This window comes from Scyliorhinus canicula, chromosome 20 (genome assembly GCF_902713615.1).
Source record: "Scyliorhinus canicula chromosome 20, sScyCan1.1, whole genome shotgun sequence".
Classification (NCBI taxonomy): domain Eukaryota; kingdom Metazoa; phylum Chordata; class Chondrichthyes; order Carcharhiniformes; family Scyliorhinidae; genus Scyliorhinus; species Scyliorhinus canicula.
Genome location: NC_052165.1, coordinates 51,005,263 through 51,029,401, shown reverse-complemented (window position 1 = coordinate 51,029,401; position 24,139 = coordinate 51,005,263). Strand labels below are relative to the sequence as shown.

At 54.5% G+C, this 24,139-nt stretch overlaps 1 protein-coding gene across 3 annotated transcripts in view; it reads left to right on the top strand.

Moving 5' to 3' along the window:
- Positions 1 to 24,139, top strand: part of zgc:136858 (uncharacterized protein LOC678543 homolog) — a 159,847-nt gene that overhangs the window by 60,953 nt on the left and 74,755 nt on the right. For all 3 annotated transcript variants that reach the window (XM_038780951.1, XM_038780952.1, XM_038780954.1), the window contains one exon: positions 23 to 82. In XM_038780951.1, the coding sequence (XP_038636879.1) occupies positions 23 to 82 (60 nt within the window). The remainder of the gene's footprint in view (positions 1 to 22; positions 83 to 24,139) is intronic.

Here is a 24,139-nt window from a genome sequence, read left to right as displayed (position 1 = left end):
TGTTTTTTTCCCGTATCCACAGGTGGTGATTGGTGGCTGCAATGTTGATTTTATTGCAAAGGCGAAACAAGGAAATTTGGTGGTATGTGAGTACAGCAATATAAGTGACCATTGAACAAACTGCAACTGCTACACTCTGCTCCTGCTCCCAACGTTAGCTTTTGAATCCAAAGTTCCTGTCTGAAGTTTGACCTTTGAAACTCTGTTGCCAGTGATGCTTAATTTTTTTAATTGATCTTTTTGATCTTGTCCTCTTGCCTCAGCTTGTGCACCATGTTTGCCTTACATCACCATGAAACCCATTAGGAATTCCACAGCAAAGCAATAAACTACTCCAGTCAATTGACAAATAGTCAACCAGACTAGAAATGTTACCTCCGTTCTCTCTCCACAGATACTGTCAGACTTGTTAAGATTGTCCAGCATTTTCTGTTTTAGTTTCCGATTCCTGCATCCGCAGTAATTTTGCTTTTATCTTAGTGTTTATTTTATTCCATCCCAGCACGGACCCTGAGGTCTGCCAATTTGGATACTGGATGAGTTGGCATGGAGGGTGTAAGGGACAAGGGTGGTGGATGGGGGGCATTGGGGCAGTGAAGGGCTATGGGGTGGGTAGAGAGGCACTTGTTGGCATGGAGGGTATGAGAGGTCTTTGAGGGTGAGTAGAGGGGTGTGGGATAGCATGGGGTGTGTGGAGGGTGAGGCGATATGGTGTGAGGGCTGGAGGGTTTTTAAAAAAATCTGTTTTCTCATAGCTGCAAAGTGCTGGAGCACTGAGACGAGTCCTTCACACAGTCCGCCTCCGCACCTTCACACAGTCCGCCTCCACACCTTCACACAGTCCGCCTCTGCCCCTTAATACAGTCCGCCTCCGCACCTTCACACAGTCCGTCTCTGCCCCTTCATACAGTCCGACTCCGCACCTTCACACAGTCCGTCTCTGCCCCTTCGTACAGTCCGCCTCCACACCTTCACACAGTCCACCTCCGCACCTTCACACAGTCCGCCTCCGCACCTTCACACAGTCCGCCTCCGCACCTTCACACAGTCCGCCTCCGCACCTTCACACAGTCCGCCTCCGCACCTTCACACAGTCCGCCTCCGAACCTTCACACAGTCCGCCTCTGCACCTTCACACAGTCCGCCTCCGCACCTTCACACAGTCCGCCTCCGCACCTTCACACAGTCCGCCTCCGCACCATCACACAGTCCGCCTCCGAACCTTCACACAGTCCGCCTCCGAACCTTCACACAGTCCGCCTCCGAACCTTCACACAGTCCGCCTCCGCACCTTCACACAGTCCGTCTCTGCCCCTTCAGACAGTCCGCCTCTGCCCCTTCACACAGTCCGCCTCCGCACCTTCACACAGTCCGCCTCCGCACCTTCACACAGTCCGCCTCCGCACCTTCACACAGTCCGCCTCCGAATCTTCACACAGTCCGCCTCCGAACCTTCACACAGTCCGCCTCCGCACCTTCACACAGTCCGTCTCCGCCCCTTCATACAGTCCGCCTCTGCACCATCACACAGTCCGCCTCCGCACCTTCACACAGTCCGCCTCTGCACCATCACACAGTCCGTCTCTGCCCCTTCATACAGTCCGCCTCCGCACCTTCACACAGTCCGTCTCTGCCCCTTCACACAGTCCGCCTCCGCACCTTCACACAGTCCGCCTCCGCACCTTCACACAGTCCGTCTCTGCCCCTTCATACAGTCCGCCTCCGCATCTTCACACAGTCCGCCTCCGCATCTTCACACAGTCCGCCTCCACACCTTCGTACAGTCCGCCTCCGCACCTTCACACAGTCCGTCTCTGCCCCTTCATACAGTCCGCCTCCGCACCATCATACAGTCCGTCTCCGCACCTTCACACAGTCCGTCTCCGCACCATCATACAGTCCGTCTCCGCACCTTCACACAGTCCGTCTCTGCCCCTTCATACAGTCCGCCTCCGCATCTTCACACAGTCCGCCTCCGCACCTTCACACAGTCCGTCTCTGCCCCTTCATACAGTCCGCCTCCGCACCATCATACAGTCCGTCTCCGCACCTTCACACAGTCCGTCTCTGCCCCTTCATACAGTCCGCCTCCGCATCTTCACACAGTCCGCCTCCACACCTTCGTACAGTCCGTCTCTGCCCCTTCATACAGTCCGCCTCCGCACCATCATACAGTCCGTCTCCGCACCTTCACACAGTCCGTCTCTGCCCCTTCATACAGTCCGCCTCCGCATCTTCACACAGTCCGCCTCCACACCTTCGTACAGTCCGCCTCCACACCTTCACACAGTCCGCCTCCGCACCTTCACATAGTCCGCCTCCGCATCTTCACACAGTCCGCCTACGCACCTTCGTACAGTCCGCCTCCGCACCTTCACACAGTCCGCCTCCGCACCTTCACACAGTCCGCCTCCACACCTTCGTACAGTCCGCCTCCACACCTTCACACAGTCCGCCTCCGCACCTTCACATAGTCCGCCTCCGCATCTTCACACAGTCCGCCTCCACACCTTCGTACAGTCCGCCTCCGCACCTTCACACAGTCCGTCTCTGCCCCTTCATACAGTCCGCCTCCGCACCTTCGTACAGTCCGCCTCCGCACCTTCACACAGTCCGCCTCCACACCTTCGTACAGTCCGCCTCCACACCTTCACACAGTCCGCCTCCGCACCTTCACATAGTCCGCCTCCGCATCTTCACACAGTCCGCCTCCACACCTTCGTACAGTCCGCCTCCGCACCTTCACACAGTCCGTCTCTGCCCCTTCACACAGTCCGCCTCCGCACCTGCACACAATCCGCCTCCGCACCTTCGTACAGTCCATCTCCGCACCTTGACACAGTCCGTCTCTGCCCCTTCACACAGTCCGCCTCCGCACCTTCACACAGTCCGCCTCCGCACCTTCGTACAGTCCGTCTCCGCACCTTCACACAGTCCGTCTCTGCCCCTTCACACAGTCCGCCTCCGCACCTTCGTACAGTCCATCTCCGCACCTTCACACAGTCCGTCTCTGCCCCTTCGTACAGTCCGCCTCCGCACCTTCGTACAGTCCATCTCCGCACCTTCACACAGTCCGCCTCCGCACCTTCACACAGTCCGCCTCCGCACCTTCACACAGTCCGTCTCCGCACCTTCGTACAGTCCATCTCCGCATCTTCACACAGTCTGCCTCCGCACCTTCACACAGTCCGCCTCCGCACCTTCGCACAGTCCGCCTCCGCACCTTCACACAGTCCGCCTCCGCACCTTCACACAATCCGTCTCCGCACCTTCACACAGTCCGCCTCCGCACCTTCATACAGTCCGTCTCCGCACCTTCACACAGTCCGCCTCCGCACCTTCACACAGTCCGCCTCCGCACCTTCACACAGTCCGCTTCCGCACCTTCACACAGTCCGCCTCCGCACCTTCACACAGTCCGTCTCCGCACCTTCATACAGTCCGCCTCCGCACCTTCACACAGTCCGCCTCCGCACCTTCACACAGTCCGTCTCCGCACCTTCATACAGTCCGTCTCTGCCCCTTCACACAGTCCGTCTCTGCACCATCACACAGTCCGCCTCCGAACCTTCACACAGTCCGTCTCCGCACCTTCATACAGTCCGTCTCTGCCCCTTCACACAGTCCGCCTCCGCATCTTCATACAGTCCGTCTCCGCCCCTTCACACAGTCCGCCTCTGCATCTTCACACAGTCCGTCTCCGCACCTTCACACAGTCCGCCTCCGCATCTTCATACAGTCCGTCTCTGCCCCTTCACACAGTCCGCCTCCGCACCATCATACAGTCCGTCTCCGCACCTTCACACAGTCCGTCTCTGCCCCTTCATACAGTCCGCCTCCGCATCTTCACACAGTCCGCCTCCACACCTTCACACAGTCTGCCTCCGCACCTTCACATAGTCCGCCTCCGCATCTTCACACAGTCCGCCTCCGCACCTTCGTACAGTCCGCCTCCGCACCTTCACACAGTCCGCCTCCGCACCTTCACACAGTCCGCCTCCACACCTTCGTACAGTCCGCCTCCACACCTTCACACAGTCCGCCTCCGCACCTTCACATAGTCCGCCTCCGCATCTTCACACAGTCCGCCTCCACACCTTCGTACAGTCCGCCTCCGCACCTTCACACAGTCCGTCTCTGCCCCTTCATACAGTCCGTCTCCGCACCTTCACACAGTCCGCCTCCGCACCTTCACACATTCCGCCTCCGCACCTTCACACAGTCCGCCTCTGCCCCTTCACACAGTCCGCCTCCGCACCTTCACACAGTCCGCCTCTGCCCCTTCACACAGTCCGCCTCCACACCTTCACACAGTCCGCCTCCGCATCTTCATACAGTCCGTCTCCGCACCTTCACACAGTCCGCCTCCGCATCTTCATACAGTCCGTCTCTGCCCCTTCACACAGTCCGCCTCCGCACCATCATACAGTCCGTCTCCGCACCTTCACACAGTCCGTCTCTGCCCCTTCATACAGTCCGCCTCCGCATCTTCACACAGTCCGCCTCCACACCTTCACACAGTCTGCCTCCGCACCTTCACATAGTCCGCCTCCGCATCTTCACACAGTCCGCCTCCGCACCTTCGTACAGTCCGCCTCCGCACCTTCACACAGTCCGCCTCCGCACCTTCACACAGTCCGCCTCCACACCTTCGTACAGTCCGCCTCCACACCTTCACACAGTCCGCCTCCGCACCTTCACACAGTCCGCCTCCGCACCTTCACACAGTCCGCCTCTGCCCCTTAATACAGTCCGCCTCCGCACCTTCACACAGTCCGTCTCTGCCCCTTCATACAGTCCGACTCCGCACCTTCACACAGTCCGTCTCTGCCCCTTCGTACAGTCCGCCTCCACACCTTCACACAGTCCACCTCCGCACCTTCACACAGTCCGCCTCCGCACCTTCACACAGTCCGCCTCCGCACCTTCACACAGTCCGCCTCCGCACCATCATACAGTCCGTCTCCGCACCTTCACACAGTCCGTCTCTGCCCCTTCATACAGTCCGCCTCCGCATCTTCACACAGTCCGCCTCCACACCTTCACACAGTCCGCCTCCGCACCTTCACACAGTCCGCCTCCGCACCATCACACAGTCCGCCTCCGAACCTTCACACAGTCCGCCTCCGAACCTTCACACAGTCCGCCTCCGAACCTTCACACAGTCCGCCTCCGCACCTTCACACAGTCCGTCTCTGCCCCTTCAGACAGTCCGCCTCTGCCCCTTCACACAGTCCGCCTCCGCACCTTCACACAGTCCGCCTCCGCACCTTCACACAGTCCGCCTCCGCACCTTCACACAGTCCGCCTCCGAATCTTCACACAGTCCGCCTCCGAACCTTCACACAGTCCGCCTCCGCACCTTCACACAGTCCGTCTCCGCCCCTTCATACAGTCCGCCTCTGCACCATCACACAGTCCGCCTCCGCACCTTCACACAGTCCGCCTCTGCACCATCACACAGTCCGTCTCTGCCCCTTCATACAGTCCGCCTCCGCACCTTCACACAGTCCGTCTCTGCCCCTTCACACAGTCCGCCTCCGCACCTTCACACAGTCCGCCTCCGCACCTTCACACAGTCCGTCTCTGCCCCTTCATACAGTCCGCCTCCGCATCTTCACACAGTCCGCCTCCGCATCTTCACACAGTCCGCCTCCACACCTTCGTACAGTCCGCCTCCGCACCTTCACACAGTCCGTCTCTGCCCCTTCATACAGTCCGCCTCCGCACCATCATACAGTCCGTCTCCGCACCTTCACACAGTCCGTCTCTGCCCCTTCATACAGTCCGCCTCCGCATCTTCACACAGTCCGCCTCCACACCTTCACACAGTCCGCCTCCGCACCTTCACATAGTCCGCCTCCGCATCTTCACACAGTCCGCCTACGCACCTTCGTACAGTCCGCCTCCGCACCTTCACACAGTCCGCCTCCGCACCTTCACACAGTCCGCCTCCACACCTTCGTACAGTCCGCCTCCACACCTTCACACAGTCCGCCTCCGCACCTTCACATAGTCCGCCTCCGCATCTTCACACAGTCCGCCTCCACACCTTCGTACAGTCCGCCTCCGCACCTTCACACAGTCCGTCTCTGCCCCTTCATACAGTCCGCCTCCGCACCTTCGTACAGTCCGCCTCCGCACCTTCACACAGTCCGCCTCCACACCTTCGTACAGTCCGCCTCCACACCTTCACACAGTCCGCCTCCGCACCTTCACATAGTCCGCCTCCGCATCTTCACACAGTCCGCCTCCACACCTTCGTACAGTCCGCCTCCGCACCTTCACACAGTCCGTCTCTGCCCCTTCACACAGTCCGCCTCCGCACCTGCACACAATCCGCCTCCGCACCTTCGTACAGTCCATCTCCGCACCTTGACACAGTCCGTCTCTGCCCCTTCACACAGTCCGCCTCCGCACCTTCACACAGTCCGCCTCCGCACCTTCGTACAGTCCGTCTCCGCACCTTCACACAGTCCGTCTCTGCCCCTTCACACAGTCCGCCTCCGCACCTTCGTACAGTCCATCTCCGCACCTTCACACAGTCCGTCTCTGCCCCTTCGTACAGTCCGCCTCCGCACCTTCGTACAGTCCATCTCCGCACCTTCACACAGTCCGCCTCCGCACCTTCACACAGTCCGCCTCCGCACCTTCACACAGTCCGTCTCCGCACCTTCGTACAGTCCATCTCCGCATCTTCACACAGTCTGCCTCCGCACCTTCACACAGTCCGCCTCCGCACCTTCACACAGTCTGCCTCCGCACCTTCACATAGTCCGCCTCCGCACCTTCACATAGTCCGCCTCCGCATCTTCACACAGTCCGCCTCCACACCTTCGTACAGTCCGCCTCCGCACCTTCACACAGTCCGTCTCTGCCCCTTCATACAGTCCGTCTCCGCACCTTCACACAGTCCGCCTCCGCACCTTCACACAGTCCGCCTCTGCCCCTTCACACAGTCCGCCTCCACACCTTCACACAGTCCGCCTCCGCACCTTCACACAGTCCGCCTCCACACCTTCGTACAGTCCGCCTCCACACCTTCACACAGTCCGCCTCCGCACTTTCACATAGTCCGCCTCCGCATCTTCACACAGTCCGCCTCCACACCTTCGTACAGTCCGCCTCCGCACCTTCGTACAGTCCGTCTCCGCACCTTCACACAGTCCGTCTCTGCCCCTTCACACAGTCCGCCTCCGCACCTTCGTACAGTCCATCTCCGCACCTTCACACAGTCCGTCTCTGCCCCTTCGTACAGTCCGCCTCCGCACCTTCGTACAGTCCATCTCCGCACCTTCACACAGTCCGCCTCCGCACCTTCACACAGTCCGCCTCCGCACCTTCACACAGTCCGCCTCCGCACCTTCGTACAGTCCATCTCCGCACCTTCACACAATCCGTCTCCGCACCTTCACACAGTCCGCCTCCGCACCTTCATACAGTCCGTCTCCGCACCTTCACACAGTCCGCCTCCGCACCTTCACACAGTCCGCCTCCGCACCTTCACACAGTCCGCCTCCGCACCTTCACACAGTCCGCCTCCGCACCTTCACACAGTCCGTCTCCGCACCTTCATACAGTCCGTCTCTGCCCCTTCACACAGTCCGCCTCCGCATCTTCATACAGTCCGTCCGCCCCTTCACACAGTCCGCCTCCGCATCTTCACACAGTCCGTCTCCGCACCTTCACACAGTCCGCCTCCGCATCTTCATACAGTCCGTCTCTGCCCCTTCACACAGTCCGCCTCCGCACCTTCATACAGTCCGTCTCTGCCCCTTCACACAGTCCGCCTCCGCACCTTCACACAGTCCGCCTCCGCACCTTCACACAGTCCGCCTCCGCACCTTCACACAGTCCGCCTCCGAACCTTCACACAGTCCGCCTCCGCACCTTCACACAGTCCGCCTCCGCACCTTCACACAGTCCGTCTCCGCACCTTCACACAGTTCGCCTCCGCACCTTCACACAGTCCGTCTCTGCCCCTTCACACAGTCCGTCTCTGCCCCTTCACACAGTCCGCCTCTGCACCTTCACACAGTCCGCCTCCGCACCTTCACACAGTCCGCCTCCGCACCTTCACACAGTCCGCCTCCGCACCATCACACAGTCCGCCTCCGCACCTTCACACAGTCCGCCTCCGCACCTTCACACAGTCCGCCTCCGCACCTTCACACAGTCCGCCTCTGCACCATCACACAGTCCGCCTCCGCATCTTCACACAGTCCGCCTCCGCACCTTCACACAGTCCGTCTCCGCACCTTCACACAGTCCGCCTCCGCACCTTCATATAGTCCGCCTCCGCACCTTCACACAGTCCGCCTCCGCACCATCACATAATCCGCCTCCACACCTTCACACAGTCCGCCTCCGCACCTTCACACAGTCCGTCTCCGCACCTTCATACAGTCCGCCTCCGCACCTTCACACAGTCCGCCTCTGCACCTTCACACAGTCCGCGTCTGCCCCTTCACACAGTCCGCCTCTGCCCCTTCACACAGTCCGCCTCCGCACCTTCACACAGTCCGCCCCCGCACCATCACAAAGTCCGCCTCCGCACCTTCACACAGTCCGTCTCCTCACCTTCATACAGTCCGCCTCCGCACCTGCGTCAGGGGATATGTTGAGCTTGTGCAAAGCACTGATTTACCCTCCTCTGGAGAACAATTTGAGATGAATTTGATTGGATTATTTAAAATTGAATGGATTAATCAAAGACTTGATGATTAACTGACTTTGCTACAAATACATGTTCTGTTTAACAAATGTAAATTTTGAGAAAAGAAGTGGATACACAGTGGAAATCTAGTTGATATAATATTTTGGATTTTCAGGATGTGTTAATTAAGGTGACATGTCAGCTATATGGTAGCACCACGGATAGGAAATTTGTTAAAGAGCAGGAGAGAATCGGGTGTTGGTGGAAAAGGAAATGGTGCCTGGTGAGACCAGCTTTATTCTCAGTCTGTTTAGATTTGAGCATTAAAAATGTTTAAATTTGCAGATGAGACTTGGCAAATGATGTGGAGGATAGGCATGTGAATATGTAAATAGAACAAGCAAACAGGCTGCAGATGTAGACAGGAGTAGGTATTTCAGCCCCTCACTCAGAAAGATCCCGGTTGATGTGCGACCAAACTGCACCATATGGCGTGTAGGGATGGAGAAACTGGGAAGGGGATTAGGGATGGACCTCTGTTGCATCTGTTTGGATGAATCAACTTTCCATACTTGTACTTTGACATGCCATCCTTTCTGCTCAACCAAGAATTTCCCCACAGTTTGGTTGGTGGGCGCCCGACCATGTCCATTCTATTGTACAGACTTCTGCTTTCATCCCAGGACCATGATTGGGTTCCACTTGTCCTCACCTTCCAGCCCACCAGCCGCCATATTCAACCAATCATCTTCCACCATTGCTCCTGCCTCTGGTATGATGCCATCATCAAACACATCTTCTCGCCTTGGCTTGCAACGTTCTGAAGGCACCGTTTCACGGAACACTTTCATTCTGGCCACAAGCACGACCTGAAGCTTCCTGTCGCCTGTTATTTTAATTCTCCGCCATGCCTCCCACTCTAATGTTTCATAAAATTTTACAGTGCAGAAGGAGGCCATTCGGCCCATCGAGTCTGCACCGGCTCTTGGAAAGAGCACCCTACCCACGGTCAACACCTCCACCCTATCCCCATAACCCAGTAACCCCACCCAACACTAAGGGCAATTTTGGACACTAAGGGCAATTTATCATGGCCAATCCACCTGACCTGCACACCTTTGGACCGTGGGAGGAAACCGGAGCACCCGGAGGAAACCCACGCACACACGGGGAGGATGTGCAGACTCCACACAGGCAGTGACGCAAGCCGGAATCGAACCTGGGACCCTGGAGCTGTGAAGCCATTGTGCTATCCACAATGCTACCGTGCTGCCCTTGTGTCCTTAGCTAACTGCACTCCTCCAAGGAAGCGCAATGCAAGTTCAAAGATCTGCACCTCAGCTATCAACTGGGCATTTCACAGCCTTCTGAACTCCACATTGAGATTGAGACCGCTGCTACCATTTTGTTTTGCTTATGTTTGCAGGTTTATTTTCTTTCTCATTTTTCTCTTATATTCTTGACTTTGCCTTCAACATCAACCATTCGCCCCTCCTCGCGACATTCCTTTTGTTTCTTAACTTGTCCCATTAGCCTTTGTACCTTTATCACTTAATCTCTCCAACCCCCCAAACTATCCACGACATTTCCTTTTTTATTCCTCTTCCTCTCCACTTTCACTTAATCAAATTCTATTGCATTTCTAACTCTCCTCAGTTCTGAGGAGACCTGAAGTGTTAACTCTGTTTCTCTCTCCACAGATGCTGAGCAGTTCCAGCATTTTCTGTTTTTATTCATGTTTTTTTTGTGATCTCTCCTCACATTTAACCCTTGACATCCAAGTTATATTCTGATAAATCTATGCTGCACTTCCTCCAATGACAATATATCCTTTCTAAGGGGCCCAGATACAAATCTATATGGGTAAATGTGAGGTAATATACTTTAGAAGTAAAATAAGAATAGGAGTGTGCTGTCAATGGAGAGACATTGAAATATGTGGACAAATAGAGGCCTATGAATTTAAATACATAATTCACTCAAAATGCAAATGTAGGTAATTAAACTTATAAAAGTATCAGTGGGATTTACTGAATTTGAGTAAAACTTGAGTGGCCACAATTAGGGTCCTGAGTAGAGTTTTGAACGTCCATTACAGAAATGAAATTCAAAACATAGACTGCGGGATTCTCCGTCGGTGGGATCCTCCGCCCCCACCGGCAGTGAACCCATGCCCGGGCTTTTCACAATGGCGTGGGGGTGGCACACAATGGAAAACAGGACGGGCAGGATGGAGAATTCCGCCCAGAGTGTGTACAGCATAGATTTACAAAGGTGATTCCAAAAAGTTCCGGTTACTGAAATCTACATTTATTAATACACAGGACCCTCTTCTTCTCAGACAGAAAGAACATGTTTGAACATTGTGCCTGTTTCAGCTAATCAAAATAAGTGACATTGGCTAGTTCATTCCTTAATCAGAGTCAAGCTGTCTGGTTTAAATTTGAAAAAATGCTTGGCAGTTAATTGTCAGTTTCCATCAACTAGTACATTCTCAATGGCAACATCTGTACCAGTCTGAGCCCACTTGCCAACCAATCGGCACTCTTCCCATTTGGTATAATTTTGTTGTCTCTTGGATTTATATTCTTGTGAAATGTCCTGATGAGTGCAAGATGAAAAGCTTCATCAAAAAATACCTGTTTTCAGCAAAGCTTAAGAGTTGAGACTTGAAATGCTGAGGAACATTTCAACAGAGAAAGCGGTGAGGAGAATTTAACTTTTTTAAAAATTGTGAAAGAATTATTATTTTTTTTATTTTTTAATATAATTTTTATTGGAATTTTTTACAGAAAATATAAAACATAACGACAAACAATGAAATGCAACAAAATAACCCATAATAACTGTGACACCCCCAGACCGTATCGACGCATGTATCACATCCCCCCACCCCCCCAACCCCAATGAACAACAAAATATATTAAAATTAAATAAACAAACATAGTCATTGTCCGCCCCCCCACTCTTTTCCCTCCCCCTCCCCCCCCCCCAGGTTGCTGCTGCTACTGTCCCTGTACCCTATCGTTGAGCTAGAAAGTCGAGAAAAGGTTGCCACCGCCTAAAGAACCCTTGTACCGATCCTCTCAGGGCGAATTTGACCTTCTCTAGCTTAATGAAACCCGCCATGGCATTGATCCAGGTCTCCACGCTTGGGGGCCTCGCATCCTTCCATTGTAGCAAGATCCTTCGCCGGGCTACTAGGGACGCAAAGGCCAGCACACCGGCCTCTTTCGCCTCCTGCACTCCCGGCTCCACCCCAACCCCAAAAATCGCGAATCCCCATCCTGGCTTGACCCTGGATCCCACCACCCTCGACACCGTCCTCGCCACCCCCTTCCAGAACTCCTCCAGTGCCGGGCATGCCCAGAACATATGGGCATGGTTCGCTGGACTCCCCGAGCACCTGACACACCTGTCTTCACCCCCAAAGAACCTACTCATCCTCGTACCAGTCATGTGGGCCCTATGCAGCACCTTGAATTGGATGAGGCTAAGCCGCGCACATGAGGAGGAAGAATTAACCCTCTCCAGAGCATCAGCCCATATCCCGTCTTTGATCTGTTCCCCCAGTTCCCCCTCCCACTTAGCTTTCAGCTCCTCTACTGACGCCTCCTCCGCCTCCTGCATAACCTTGTAGATATCAGATATCTTCCCCTCTCCGACCCAGACCCCCGAAAGCACCCTGTCGCTCACCCCCCCTCGCGGGAAGCGAAGGGAATCCCTCCACCTGCCGCCTAGCAAATGCCTTTACCTGCAGATACCTGAACATGTTCCCCGGGGGAGCCCAAATTTCTCCTCCAACTCCCCCAGACTTGCAAACCTTCCGTGAAAGAATTATTGATTGACACTGTACCAGCATTGGAGAATGTGTTTGTTAGGTGGCTGAAGTTTTTAAAAAAAGGGATGTGGGGTCAGACAAGCGAATGGAGTACTGAAGGAGTGTGACGGTGTCAGAGCTGTCAAATTCTGGAGGAAACATTAAACCCATGTACCCTCTTGTTGATGTAAAATATCCGATGACACAATTTGAAGAAGAGCAGGATACTTTATCCCCAGCGCTAGTCAACGCATATTTCTCAACCAACATTTAAGAGCAGATTATCTGACTGTTAGTGCATTGCTGTTGTGGGACCTTGCTGTTCACAAATTGGTTGTTGCATTTTCACCATTATAACAATACTCCACTTCAGAAATACTCGGCTGGTTATCAAGTTTCTGGAGTGTCCTGAAGTCAGGACGGGCGCAATAGAAATGCAGGTTCGTTTTGTCTGTCTTTTACATTGCGTGGAGGTCGGTTTACTTGTAACACGGAGGGAGAGAATTATTCCATGGTTCCTCTTTTCTGCCTCTGGAGGTTTGATCGGCAGTAGTGGAAAAGGCTTGGGAACCTGATCAAAGTGTAAAGGTCAATTAATGACCTGAGGGAAAATTGGCCAAAAGGCTCCCTTCTGACACTGTTCTCCTTTCCCTTACAGTCACACAGGCTGTTCAGTGTCATAGACACCACTTCCCTAGTTACAATAAATTTTGGATAATATATTAATGGTTCTGATGGTGCATTTCCTCTTTTCCCAGCTCTGACTGATGTGCTGTTTTAATAACTTTGGTCACATGGTGGCCCTGTTCCCTGACAATAATCACATGCTGCACTTGCTGACCAGGGAGTGGCATCCAGCGGGAAGCAAAATGTTTGCCAGCTGATATTCTGGGAGAACCAGGAGGCATTGAGCAGCCTACACATGCTAACTGTGTTCACCAGTACCAAGGCTTTGGTCAGTGAGAAACATTTGGAATTTGGGCATGGACACAGAACTGAACTCCCACCACAAGGAATGGTCAGAGACGGAGGAAAATGTAAACATTAGATTTTGATTTGGCCGAACCTGTTAGTCAGTTAAAGAACAAGCTGAGAGAGGGACAGAGTACAGGTTTGCACAGTATTCAAGCTGAGAGACAGACAGGCTCCAGATTCACTTCGCTATCGAGTTTTAAAAATTTGTTCATGGAGTATACATATCGCTGGTTAGGCCAGTATTTATTGCCCATGTCTAATTGCCCTTAAGAAGGTGGTAATGGCTTCCGGTTCGGCAGCTCCCGCTATTTAGGGACTTTTGGGCCGTTTCGAGGGCCCCAAACGGCGCTGTTTCTACGCATCCCGGTGGGGGAAGGTGCCTGGAGGAACTTGCCCCACACTATATGGTGCTCACCCGGAGTGGGACGAAGAAAGAAGGTGCAGTAACTCCCCCCAAAAAACGGGGGAAGGAAAACAAAATGGCGGCCGGCACAACACCCGAGGACTGGTGGAAGTGGGCGCAGGAGCAACAGGCCTCGCTCCTACGTTGTTTTGCTGAGCTGAAGGCTGAGCTGCTGGACTCCATGAATGCAACTACGAACAAGCTGCTTGGGACCCAGGCGGCACAGGAGGAGTCTATTCGGGAGTTGCAGCAGCAGGCCGCTGAGCGGGAGGAGGAGGCCGTGGTCCTCGTGGGGAAAGTGGAGTTGCACGAGGCACTACATAAAAAGTGGCAGGACCGCTTGGAGGAGCTGGACGTTCGCACGACGCGAAAGAATCTGAGGATCCTGGGCCTGGCGGAGGGGCTGGAGGGGTCGGATCTCCCGGCGTATGTGACCACGATGCTGAGCTCGTTGATAGGAGTGGGGTCCTTCCATTTGCCCCTGGAGCTTGAGGGAGCGCACAGAGTGAAGGCCAGGAGGCCCAAGGCAGGTGAGCCCCCGAGGGCGGTGCTGGTGCGGTTCCACCGATTCAGTGACCGGGAGTGTGTGCTGCGCTGGGCCAAGAAAGAGAGGGGCAGTAAATGGGAGAATTCGGTAGTGAGGATCTACCAGGACTGGAGTGCGGAGGTGGCTAAGCGGCGGGCCGGGTTCAACCGGACGAAGGCGGTGCTGCATGCCAAGCAGGTCAGGTTTGGAATGCTGCAGCCTGCATGCCTGTGGGTGACATACAAGGACCGGCACCATTACTTCGAGTCCCCGGAGGAGGCGTGGGCCTTTGTACAGGTGGAGAAGCTGAACTCGAACTAGGGTCTGGGGGCATACTTGGGCCGTCGTTGTTTCCGCTGTGGCTGTTTTGTTTCAACTTTTTAAACTTCGACATGTGTGTTATGTATGCTGGTTTTCTGTTTGCTCTGGTTACGGGTGAGTTTGTTTGTTGGGCATGGTTGTGGGTTAGGTGGGGAATGTTGGGGGTTTGTGTTTTATATGTTCTCTTCTGTATGGGGCTGGGGATTGAGGTGAAACTGGATTTTGGGGAGCTGCATCAGAAGGGTGGGGTGTCGCAGTGTGAAAGCGCGGGCTTTCCTCTGGTTTCCCGTGCTGCGGGGCGGGGGCGGAGCTTGTGGTGGGGCGGGGCCTCTACGGGTCTTCTTTCCCACGCTGCAGCAGTGCCAAGGAGGTGTGGCAAGAGGGGGATGACCCTATGCCGGGAGGGGATAGGTTTTGGCGGGAGCTGCCGGGGTCAGCAGAAGTCAGCTGACTCACGGAAGTACCATGGAGGGTGCCTCGCGGCTAGGAGGGGTCCTAGCCTGGGGTGTGGGGGAGGGGTGGGGGGGGGGGGGATACCGGGTTGCTGCTGGAATGACTAGGAAGGAGCCGGTGGGGGCCGTGGGGGAAGAGGAGAGGCGTTATCGCCATGGGGAACGGGTCGGGCGGGGTGTGCTGGCCTGGGGCGAACATCTGCCAAGCTATGGCTAGTCGGCGGGGGAGGGGGGCGGGTTGCCCTCTGATCCGGCTGATAACCTGGAACGTGAGGGGGCTGAACAGGCCAGTTAAGAGAACCAGAGTGTTTTCCCATCTGAGGGGGTTGAAGGCGGACGTGGCTATGCTCTAGGAGACCCACCTGAAGGTGGCGGACCAGGTTCGTCTGAGGAAGGGGTGGGTGGGGCAGGTTCATCATTCAGGATTGGACGCGAAGAACGGGGGGGGTGGCGATTCTGGTGGGGAAGAGGGTGGCGTTTGAGGCGGCTGAGGTGGTGTCGGACAAGGAGGGCAGATATACCATGGTGAAGGGTAGGCTGCAGGGAGAGAAGGTGGTGCTGGTTAATGTATATGCCCCGAATTGGGATGATGCTGGCTTTATGAGGCGATTGTTGGGCTGCATCCCGGACCTGGAGGCAGGGGGCCTGATCATGGGGGGAGACTTTAACACAGTGCTGGATCCCACACTGTACCGGTCCAGTTCAAGGACGGGTAGGAGACCGGCGGCGGCCAAAGTGCTGAGGGGGTTTATGGACCAGATGGGAGGGGTGGATCCCTGGAGGTTTGGGAGACTGAGAGCGCGGGAGTATTCCTTTTTCTCTCACGTCCATAGGGTTTATTCCCGGATAGACTTTTTTGTCCTGAGCAGGGGATTGATTCCGAGGGTGCAGGATGCCGAGTACTCGGCCATAGCGATTTCGGACCATGCCCCGCACTGGGTTGATCTGGAGATGGGAGAGGCGCGGGACCAGCGCCCGCTCTGGCGCCTGGATGTGGGGATGCTGGCGGAGGAGGAGGCGTGTAAGAGGGTTCAGAGAAGCATTGAGGGGTATCTGGATACCAATGATACGGGGGAGGTCCAGGTGGGGATGGTCTGGGAGGCTCTGAAAGCAGTGATCCGGGGGGAGCTGATCTCCATCCGGGCCCACAGGGAAAGGAGGGAGAGGAAGGAGAGGGAGAGACTGGTGGGAGAGCTCCTGGAGGTGGACAGGAGACATGCGGAGGCACCGGAGGAAGGGTTGCTGCGAGAACAGCGCAGTTTGCAGGCCAATTTTGACTTGTTGACCACCAGAAAGGCGGAGACACAGGTGCTGGAGAGGTTTGGATTTGGGGAGGGATTCATCAAATGGGTGAGGCTGCTTTATGCGGCTACGATGGCGAGTGTAGTCACAAATGGAAGGAGATCGGAATACTTTAGGCTCTACCGTGGGACCAGGCAGGGGTGTCCCCTGTCCCCCTTGCTCTTTGCACTGGCGATTGAACCGCTGGCCATGGCATTGAGGGAGTCAGGGAAATGGAGGGGTCTGGTGCGGGGTGGGGATGAGCACCGGGTATCGCTGTATGCGGACGACCTGCTGTTATATGTGGCGGACCCAGAGGGGGGAATGCCGGGGGTGATGGAGCTGTTAGTGGAATTTGGGGGCTTCTTGGGCTATAAGCTAAATTTAGGAAAGAGCGAGGTATTTGTAGTGCACCCGGGAGATCAAGAGGAGGGAATTGGGAGGCTCCCCTTCAGGAGGGCAGTGAAGAGTTTCAGATACCTGGGGGTGCAGTTGGCCAGGAGTTGGGGGGCTCTCCATAAGCTTAACTTCACCAGACTAGTGGAGCAGATGGAGGAGGAATTTAAAAGGTGGGACATGGTGCCGCTATCGCTGGCGGGCAGAGTGCAATCCGTCAAAATGACGGTTCTCCCGAGGTTCTTGTTCCTCTTCCAGTGCTTGCCCATCTTTATCCCTAGGGCCTTTTTTAAAAAAGTGACCAGCAGCATCATGGGATTTGGTTGGGCGCATGGCACCCCGAGGGTGAAGAGGGTCTTATTGGAGCGGGGTAGAGATGGGGGGGGGGGGCTGGCATTGCCCAACCTCTCGGGGTACTACTGGGCGGCCAATGTGTCGATGGTGCGTAAGTGGGTGATGGAGGGGGAGGGGCAGCATGGAAACGGATGGAGAGAGCGTCCTGTGGGGATACAAGCCTGGGGGCCCTGGTAACGGCGCCGTGGCCGCTCCCTCCCACGAGGTATACCACGAGTCCGGTGGTGGCGGCTACCCTCAAGATTTGGGGGCAGTGGAGGCGACATAGGGGAGAAGTGGGGGGCTCGATGGAGGCTCCGTTAAGGGGGAACCATAGGTTCGTCCCGGGGAACATGGATGGGGGATTTCAGGGATGATACAGAGTGGGCATCAGACAGCTGAGGGACCTGTTTATCGACGGAAGGTTTGCGAGCCTGGGGGAGTTGGAAGAGAAATTTGGGCTCCCTCCGGGAAACATGTTTAGATACCTGCAGGTAAAGGCATTTGCTAGACGGCAGGTGGAGGGATTCCCTGCGCTCCCCGCGAGGGGGGTGAGTGACACGGTGCTTTCGGGGGTCTGGGTCGGGGAGGGGAAGATATCCGATATCTACAAGCTTATGCAGGAGGTGGAAGAGGCGTCAGTAGAGGAGCTGAAAGCTAAGTGGGAGGGGGAACTGGGGGAACAGATCGAAGATGGGACATGGGCTGATGCCCTGGAGAGGGTTAATTCTTCCTCCTCGTGTGCGCGGCTATGTTTGTTTATTTTATTTAAATTTGATTTATTTAATTTTAATTCATGGTTAAGTTTTCTTGTGGGGGGAGTGTGATACATATGATGTTATGGTTTGGGGGATTTGTGGGTGTTATGGGGCAGTTAGTTGCATATTATTATTTGTTATATTTTTATATTTTCTGTATAAAATTCCAATAAAAATTATTTTAAAAAAAAGAAGGTGGTAATGAGCTGCCTTCTTGAACTGCTGCAGTCCCTGAAGTGTAGGTACACCCACAATGCTGTTAGGGAGGGCGTTCCAGGGTTTTGACTCAGTGATAGTGAAGGAAAGGTGAAATGTTTCCAACCAGGTTGGGGCGTGACTTGGAAGGGAACTTCGAGGTGGCAAGGTTCCCAGATATTTGCTGCTCTTGCCCTTCCAGATGGTAGTGGTCATGAGTGTCATATCTTGCACAGAACCTACTGGAATGGGAATGCTTGTCTGCCCCGTGCTCCTCGCGGAGTTACAAGCTCCCTGCTACAGGGCGCGGATTCTCAATTAACTCATGTAAATAAAGTCGGCTGCTGGCGGCAGCCATGGAGTGAGTGGTCGTACATAGGGCAGCTCAGATTCAAAGGTGTTGATTTGAGTTTTTCATACATAAAAGCGGAGGAATTTCGGCAGGAAAGTGTAGCTGAAGGTGTGGAGGAGATGTTCCGCCTGGGAGTGACATGTCTGCTGGCTATCAGACCCGGCAGAAGAAGGTTACAAAAGTGGCCAAGGAATTGGAAGAGACCTGCAGCGCAGTAGAAATTAGGAAGATGGCGGAGGGGGAAGAGTTGTTGCAAGTTGGAAAACCACATATGGAGCAGATGATGGCATTAATCAGGAAGGAGTTCCACCAGCACCAAAGGAGATGAATGAAGATTGATCGATTGATCGAGGGACCCGAGGCACCCCTGTGAGACGGACAGAGTACAGACTCACTCACACTGAGCTGTGAGGGACAAAGTACACACTCACTCACACTGAGCTGTGAGGGACAGAGTACAGACTGACTCACACTGAGCTGTGAGGGACAGAGTACAGACTGACTCACACTGAGCTGTGAGGGACAGAGTACAGACTCACTCACACTGAGCTGTGAGGGACAGAGTACAGACTGACTCACTCTGAGCTGTGAGGGACAGAGTACAGACTCACTCAGACACTGAGCTGTGAGGGACAGAGTACAGACTGACTCACACTGAGCTGTGAGGGACAGAGTACAGACTGACTCAGACACTGAGCTGTGAGGGACAGAGTACAGACTGACTCACACTGAGCTGTGAGGGACAGAGTACAGACTGACTCACACTGAGCTGTGAGGGACAGAGTACAGACTGACTGAGACACTGAGCTGTGAGGGACAGAGTACAGACTGACTCAGACACTGAGCTGTGAGGGACAGAGTACAGACTGACTCACACTGAGCTGTGAGGGACAGAGTACAGACTGACTCACACTGAGCTGTGAGGGACAGAGTACAGACTGACTCACACTGAGCTGTGAGGGACAGAGTACAGACTGACTCACACTGAGCTGTGAGGGACAGAGTACAGACTGACTCACTCTGAGCTGTGAGGGACAGAGTACAGACTGACACACACTGAGCTGTGAGGGACAGAGTACAGACTGACTCACACTGAGCTGTGAGGGACAGAGTACAGACTGACTCACACTGAGCTGTGAGGGACAGAGTACAGACTCACTCACACTGAGCTGTGAGGGACAGAGTACAGACTCACTGACACTGAGCTGTGAGGGACAGAGTACAGACTGACTCACACTGAGCTGTGAGGGACAGAGTACAGACTGACTCAGACACTGAGCTGTGAGGGACAGAGTACAGACTGACTCACACTGAGCTGTGAGGGACAGAGTACAGACTGACTCACATTGAGCTGTGAGGGACAGAGTACAGACTCACTCAGACACTGAGCTGTGAGGGACAGAGTACAGACTGACTCACACTGAGCTGTGAGGGACAGAGTACAGACTGACTCACACTGAGCTGTGAGGGACAGAGTACAGACTGACTCAGACACTGAGCTGTGAGGGACAGAGTACAGACTGACTCACACTGAGCTGTGAGGGACAGAGTACAGACTGACTCACACTGAGCTGTGAGGGACAGAGTACAGACTGACTCACACTGAGCTGTGAGGGACAGAGTACAGACTCACTCAGACACTGAGCTGTGAGGGACAGAGTACAGACTGACTCACACTGAGCTGTGAGGGACAGAGTACAGACTGACTCAGACACTGAGCTGTGAGGGACAGAGTACAGACTGACTCAGACACTGAGCTGTGAGGGACAGAGTACAGACTGACTCAGACACTGAGCTGTGAGGGACAGAGTACAGACTGACTCACACTGAGCTGTGAGGGACAGAGTACAGACTGACTCACACTGAGCTGTGAGGGACAGAGTACAGACTGACTCACACTGAGCTGTGAGGGACAGAGTACAGACTGACTCACACTGAGCTGTGAGGGACAGAGTACAGACTGACTCACATTGAGCTGTGAGGGACAGAGTACAGACTCACTCAGACACTGAGCTGTGAGGGACAGAGTACAGACTGACTCACACTGAGCTGTGAGGGACAGAGTACAGACTGACTCAGACACTGAGCTGTGAGGGACAGAGTACAGACTGACTCAGACACTGAGCTGTGAGGGACAGAGTACAGACTGACTCACACTGAGCTGTGAGGGACAGAGTACAGACTGACTCACACTGAGCTGTGAGGGACAGAGTACAGACTGACTCACATTGAGCTGTGAGGGACAGAGTACAGACTCACTCAGACACTGAGCTGTGAGGGACAGAGTACAGACTGACTCAGACACTGAGCTGTGAGGGACAGAGTACAGACTGACTCACACTGAGCTGTGAGGGACAGAGTACAGACTGACTCACATTGAGCTGTGAGGGACAGAGTACAGACTCACTCAGACACTGAGCTGTGAGGGACAGAGTACAGACTGACTCACACTGAGCTGTGAGGGACAGAGTACAGACTGACTCAGACACTGAGCTGTGAGGGACAGAGTACAGACTGACTCACACTGAGCTGTGAGGGACAGAGTACAGACTGACTCACACTGAGCTGTGAGGGACAGAGTACAGACTCACTCAGACACTGAGCTGTGAGGGACAGAGTACAGACTGACTCACACTGAGCTGTGAGGGACAGAGTACAGACTGACTCACACTGAGCTGTGAGGGACAGAGTACAGACTGACTCACTCTGAGCTGTGAGGGACAGAGTACAGACTGACTCACACTGAGCTGTGAGGGACAGAGTACAGACTGACTCAGACACTGAGCTGTGAGGGACAGAGTACAGACTGACTCAGACACTGAGCTGTGAGGGACAGAGTACAGACTGACTCACACTGAGCTGTGAGGGACAGAGTACAGACTGACTCACACTGAGCTGTGAGGGACAGAGTACAGACTGACTCACACTGAGCTGTGAGGGACAGAGTACAGACTGACTCAGACACTGAGCTGTGGGGGACAGAGTACAGACTGACTCACACTGAGCTGTGAGGGACAGAGTACAGACTGACTCAGACACTGAGCTGTGAGGGACAGAGTACAGACTGACTCAGACACTGAGCTGTGAGGGACAGAGTACAGACTGACTCACACTGAGCTGTGAGGGACAGAGTACAGACTGACTCACACTGAGCTGTGAGGGACAGAGTACAGACTGACTCACACTGAGCTGTGAGGGACAGAGTACAGACTCACTCAGACACTGAGCTGTGAGGGACAGAGTACAGACTGACTCACACTGAGCTGTGAGGGACAGAGTACAGACTGACTCACACTGAGCTGTGAGGGACAGAGTACAGACTGACTCACACTGAGCTGTGAGGGACAGAGTACAGACTGACTCACACTGAGCTGTGAGGGACAGAGTACAGACTGACTCACACTGAGCTGTGAGGGACAGAGTACAGACTGACTCACACTGAGCTGTGAGGGACAGAGTACAGACTGACTCAGACACTGAGCTGTGAGGGACAGAGTACAGACTGACTCACACTGAGCTGTGAGGGACAGAGTACAGACTGACTCAGACACTGAGCTGTGAGGGACAGAGTACAGACTGACTCAGACACTGAGCTGTGAGGGACAGAGTACAGACTGACTCAGACACTGAGCTGTGAGGGACAGAGTACAGACTGACTCAGACACTGAGCTGTGAGGGACAGAGTACAGACTGACTCAGACACTGAGCTGTGAGGGACAGAGTACAGACTGACTCACACTGAGCTGTTGAGGGACAGAGTACAGACTGACTCACACTGAGCTGTGAGGGACAGAGTACAGACTGACTCACACTGAGCTGTGAGGGACAGAGTACAGACTGACTCACACTGAGCTGTGAGGGACAGAGTACAGACTGACTCACACTGAGCTGTGAGGGACAGAGTACAGACTGACTCACACTGAGCTGTGAGGGACAGAGTACAGACTGACTCAGACACTGAGCTGTGAGGGACAGAGTACAGACTGACTCAGACACTGAGCTGTGAGGGACAGAGTACAGACTGACTCACACTGAGCTGTGAGGGACAGAGTACAGACTGACTCACACTGAGCTGTGAGGGACAGAGTACAGACTCGACTCAGACACTGAGCTGTGAGGGACAGAGTACAGACTGACTCACACTGAGCTGTGAGGGACAGAGTACAGACTGACTCACACTGAGCTGTGAGGGACAGAGTACAGACTGACTCACACTGCAGCTGTGAGGGACAGAGTACAGACTGACTCACACTGAGCTGTGAGGGACAGAGTACAGACTGACTCACACTGAGCTGTGAGGGACAGAGTACAGACTGACTCAGACACTGAGCTGTGAGGGACAGAGTACAGACTGACTCAGACACTGAGCTGTGAGGGACAGAGTACAGACTGACTCACACTGAGCTGTGAGGGACAGAGTACAGACTGACTCAGACACTGAGCTGTGAGGGACAGAGTACAGACTGACTCACACTGAGCTGTGAGGGACAGAGTACAGACTCACTGACACTGAGCTGTGAGGGACAGAGTACAGACTGACTCACACTGAGCTGTGAGGGACAGAGTACTGACTCACTGACACTGAGCTGTGAGGGACAGAGTACAGACTGACTCAGACACTGAGCTGTGAGGGACAGAGTACAGACTGACTCACACTGAGCTGTGAGGGTCAGAGTACAGACTGACTCACACTGAGCTGTGAGGGACAGAGTACAGACTGACTCACACTGAGCTGTGAGGGACAGAGTACAGACTGACTCAGACACTGAGCTGTGAGGGACAGAGTACAGACTGACTCACACTGAGCTGTGAGGGACAGAGTACAGACTGACTCAGACACTGAGCTGTGAGGGACAGAGTACAGACTGACTCAGACACTGAGCTGTGAGGGACAGAGTACAGACTGACTCACACTGAGCTGTGAGGGACAGAGTACAGACTGACTCACACTGAGCTGTGAGGGACAGAGTACAGACACACTCAGACACTGAGCTGTGAGGGACAGAGTACAGACTGACTCACACTGAGCTGTGAGGGACAGAGTACAGACTGTCTCACACTGAGCTGTGAGGGACAGAGTACAGACTGACTCAGACACTGAGCTGTGAGGGACAGAGTACAGACTGACTCAGACACTGAGCTGTGAGGGACAGAGTACAGACTGACTCAGACACTGAGCTGTGAGGGACAGAGTACAGACTGACTCACACTGAGCTGTGAGGGACAGAGTACAGACTGACTCACACTGAGCTGTGAGGGACAGAGTACAGACTGACTCACACTGAGCTGTGAGGGACAGAGTACAGACTGACTCAGACACTGAGCTGTGAGGGACAGAGTACAGACTGACTCACACTGAGCTGTGAGGGACAGAGTACAGACTGACTCAGACACTGAGCTGTGAGGGACAGAGTACAGACTGACTCACACTGAGCTGTGAGGGACAGAGTACAGACTCACTCAGACACTGAGCTGTGAGGGACAGAGTACAGACTGACTCAGACACTGAGCTGTGAGGGACAGAGTACAGACTGACTCACACTGAGCTGTGAGGGACAGAGTACAGACTGACTCAGACACTGAGCTGTGAGGGACAGAGTACAGACTGACTCACACTGAGCTGTGAGGGACAGAGTACAGACTCACTCAGACACTGAGCTGTGAGGGACAG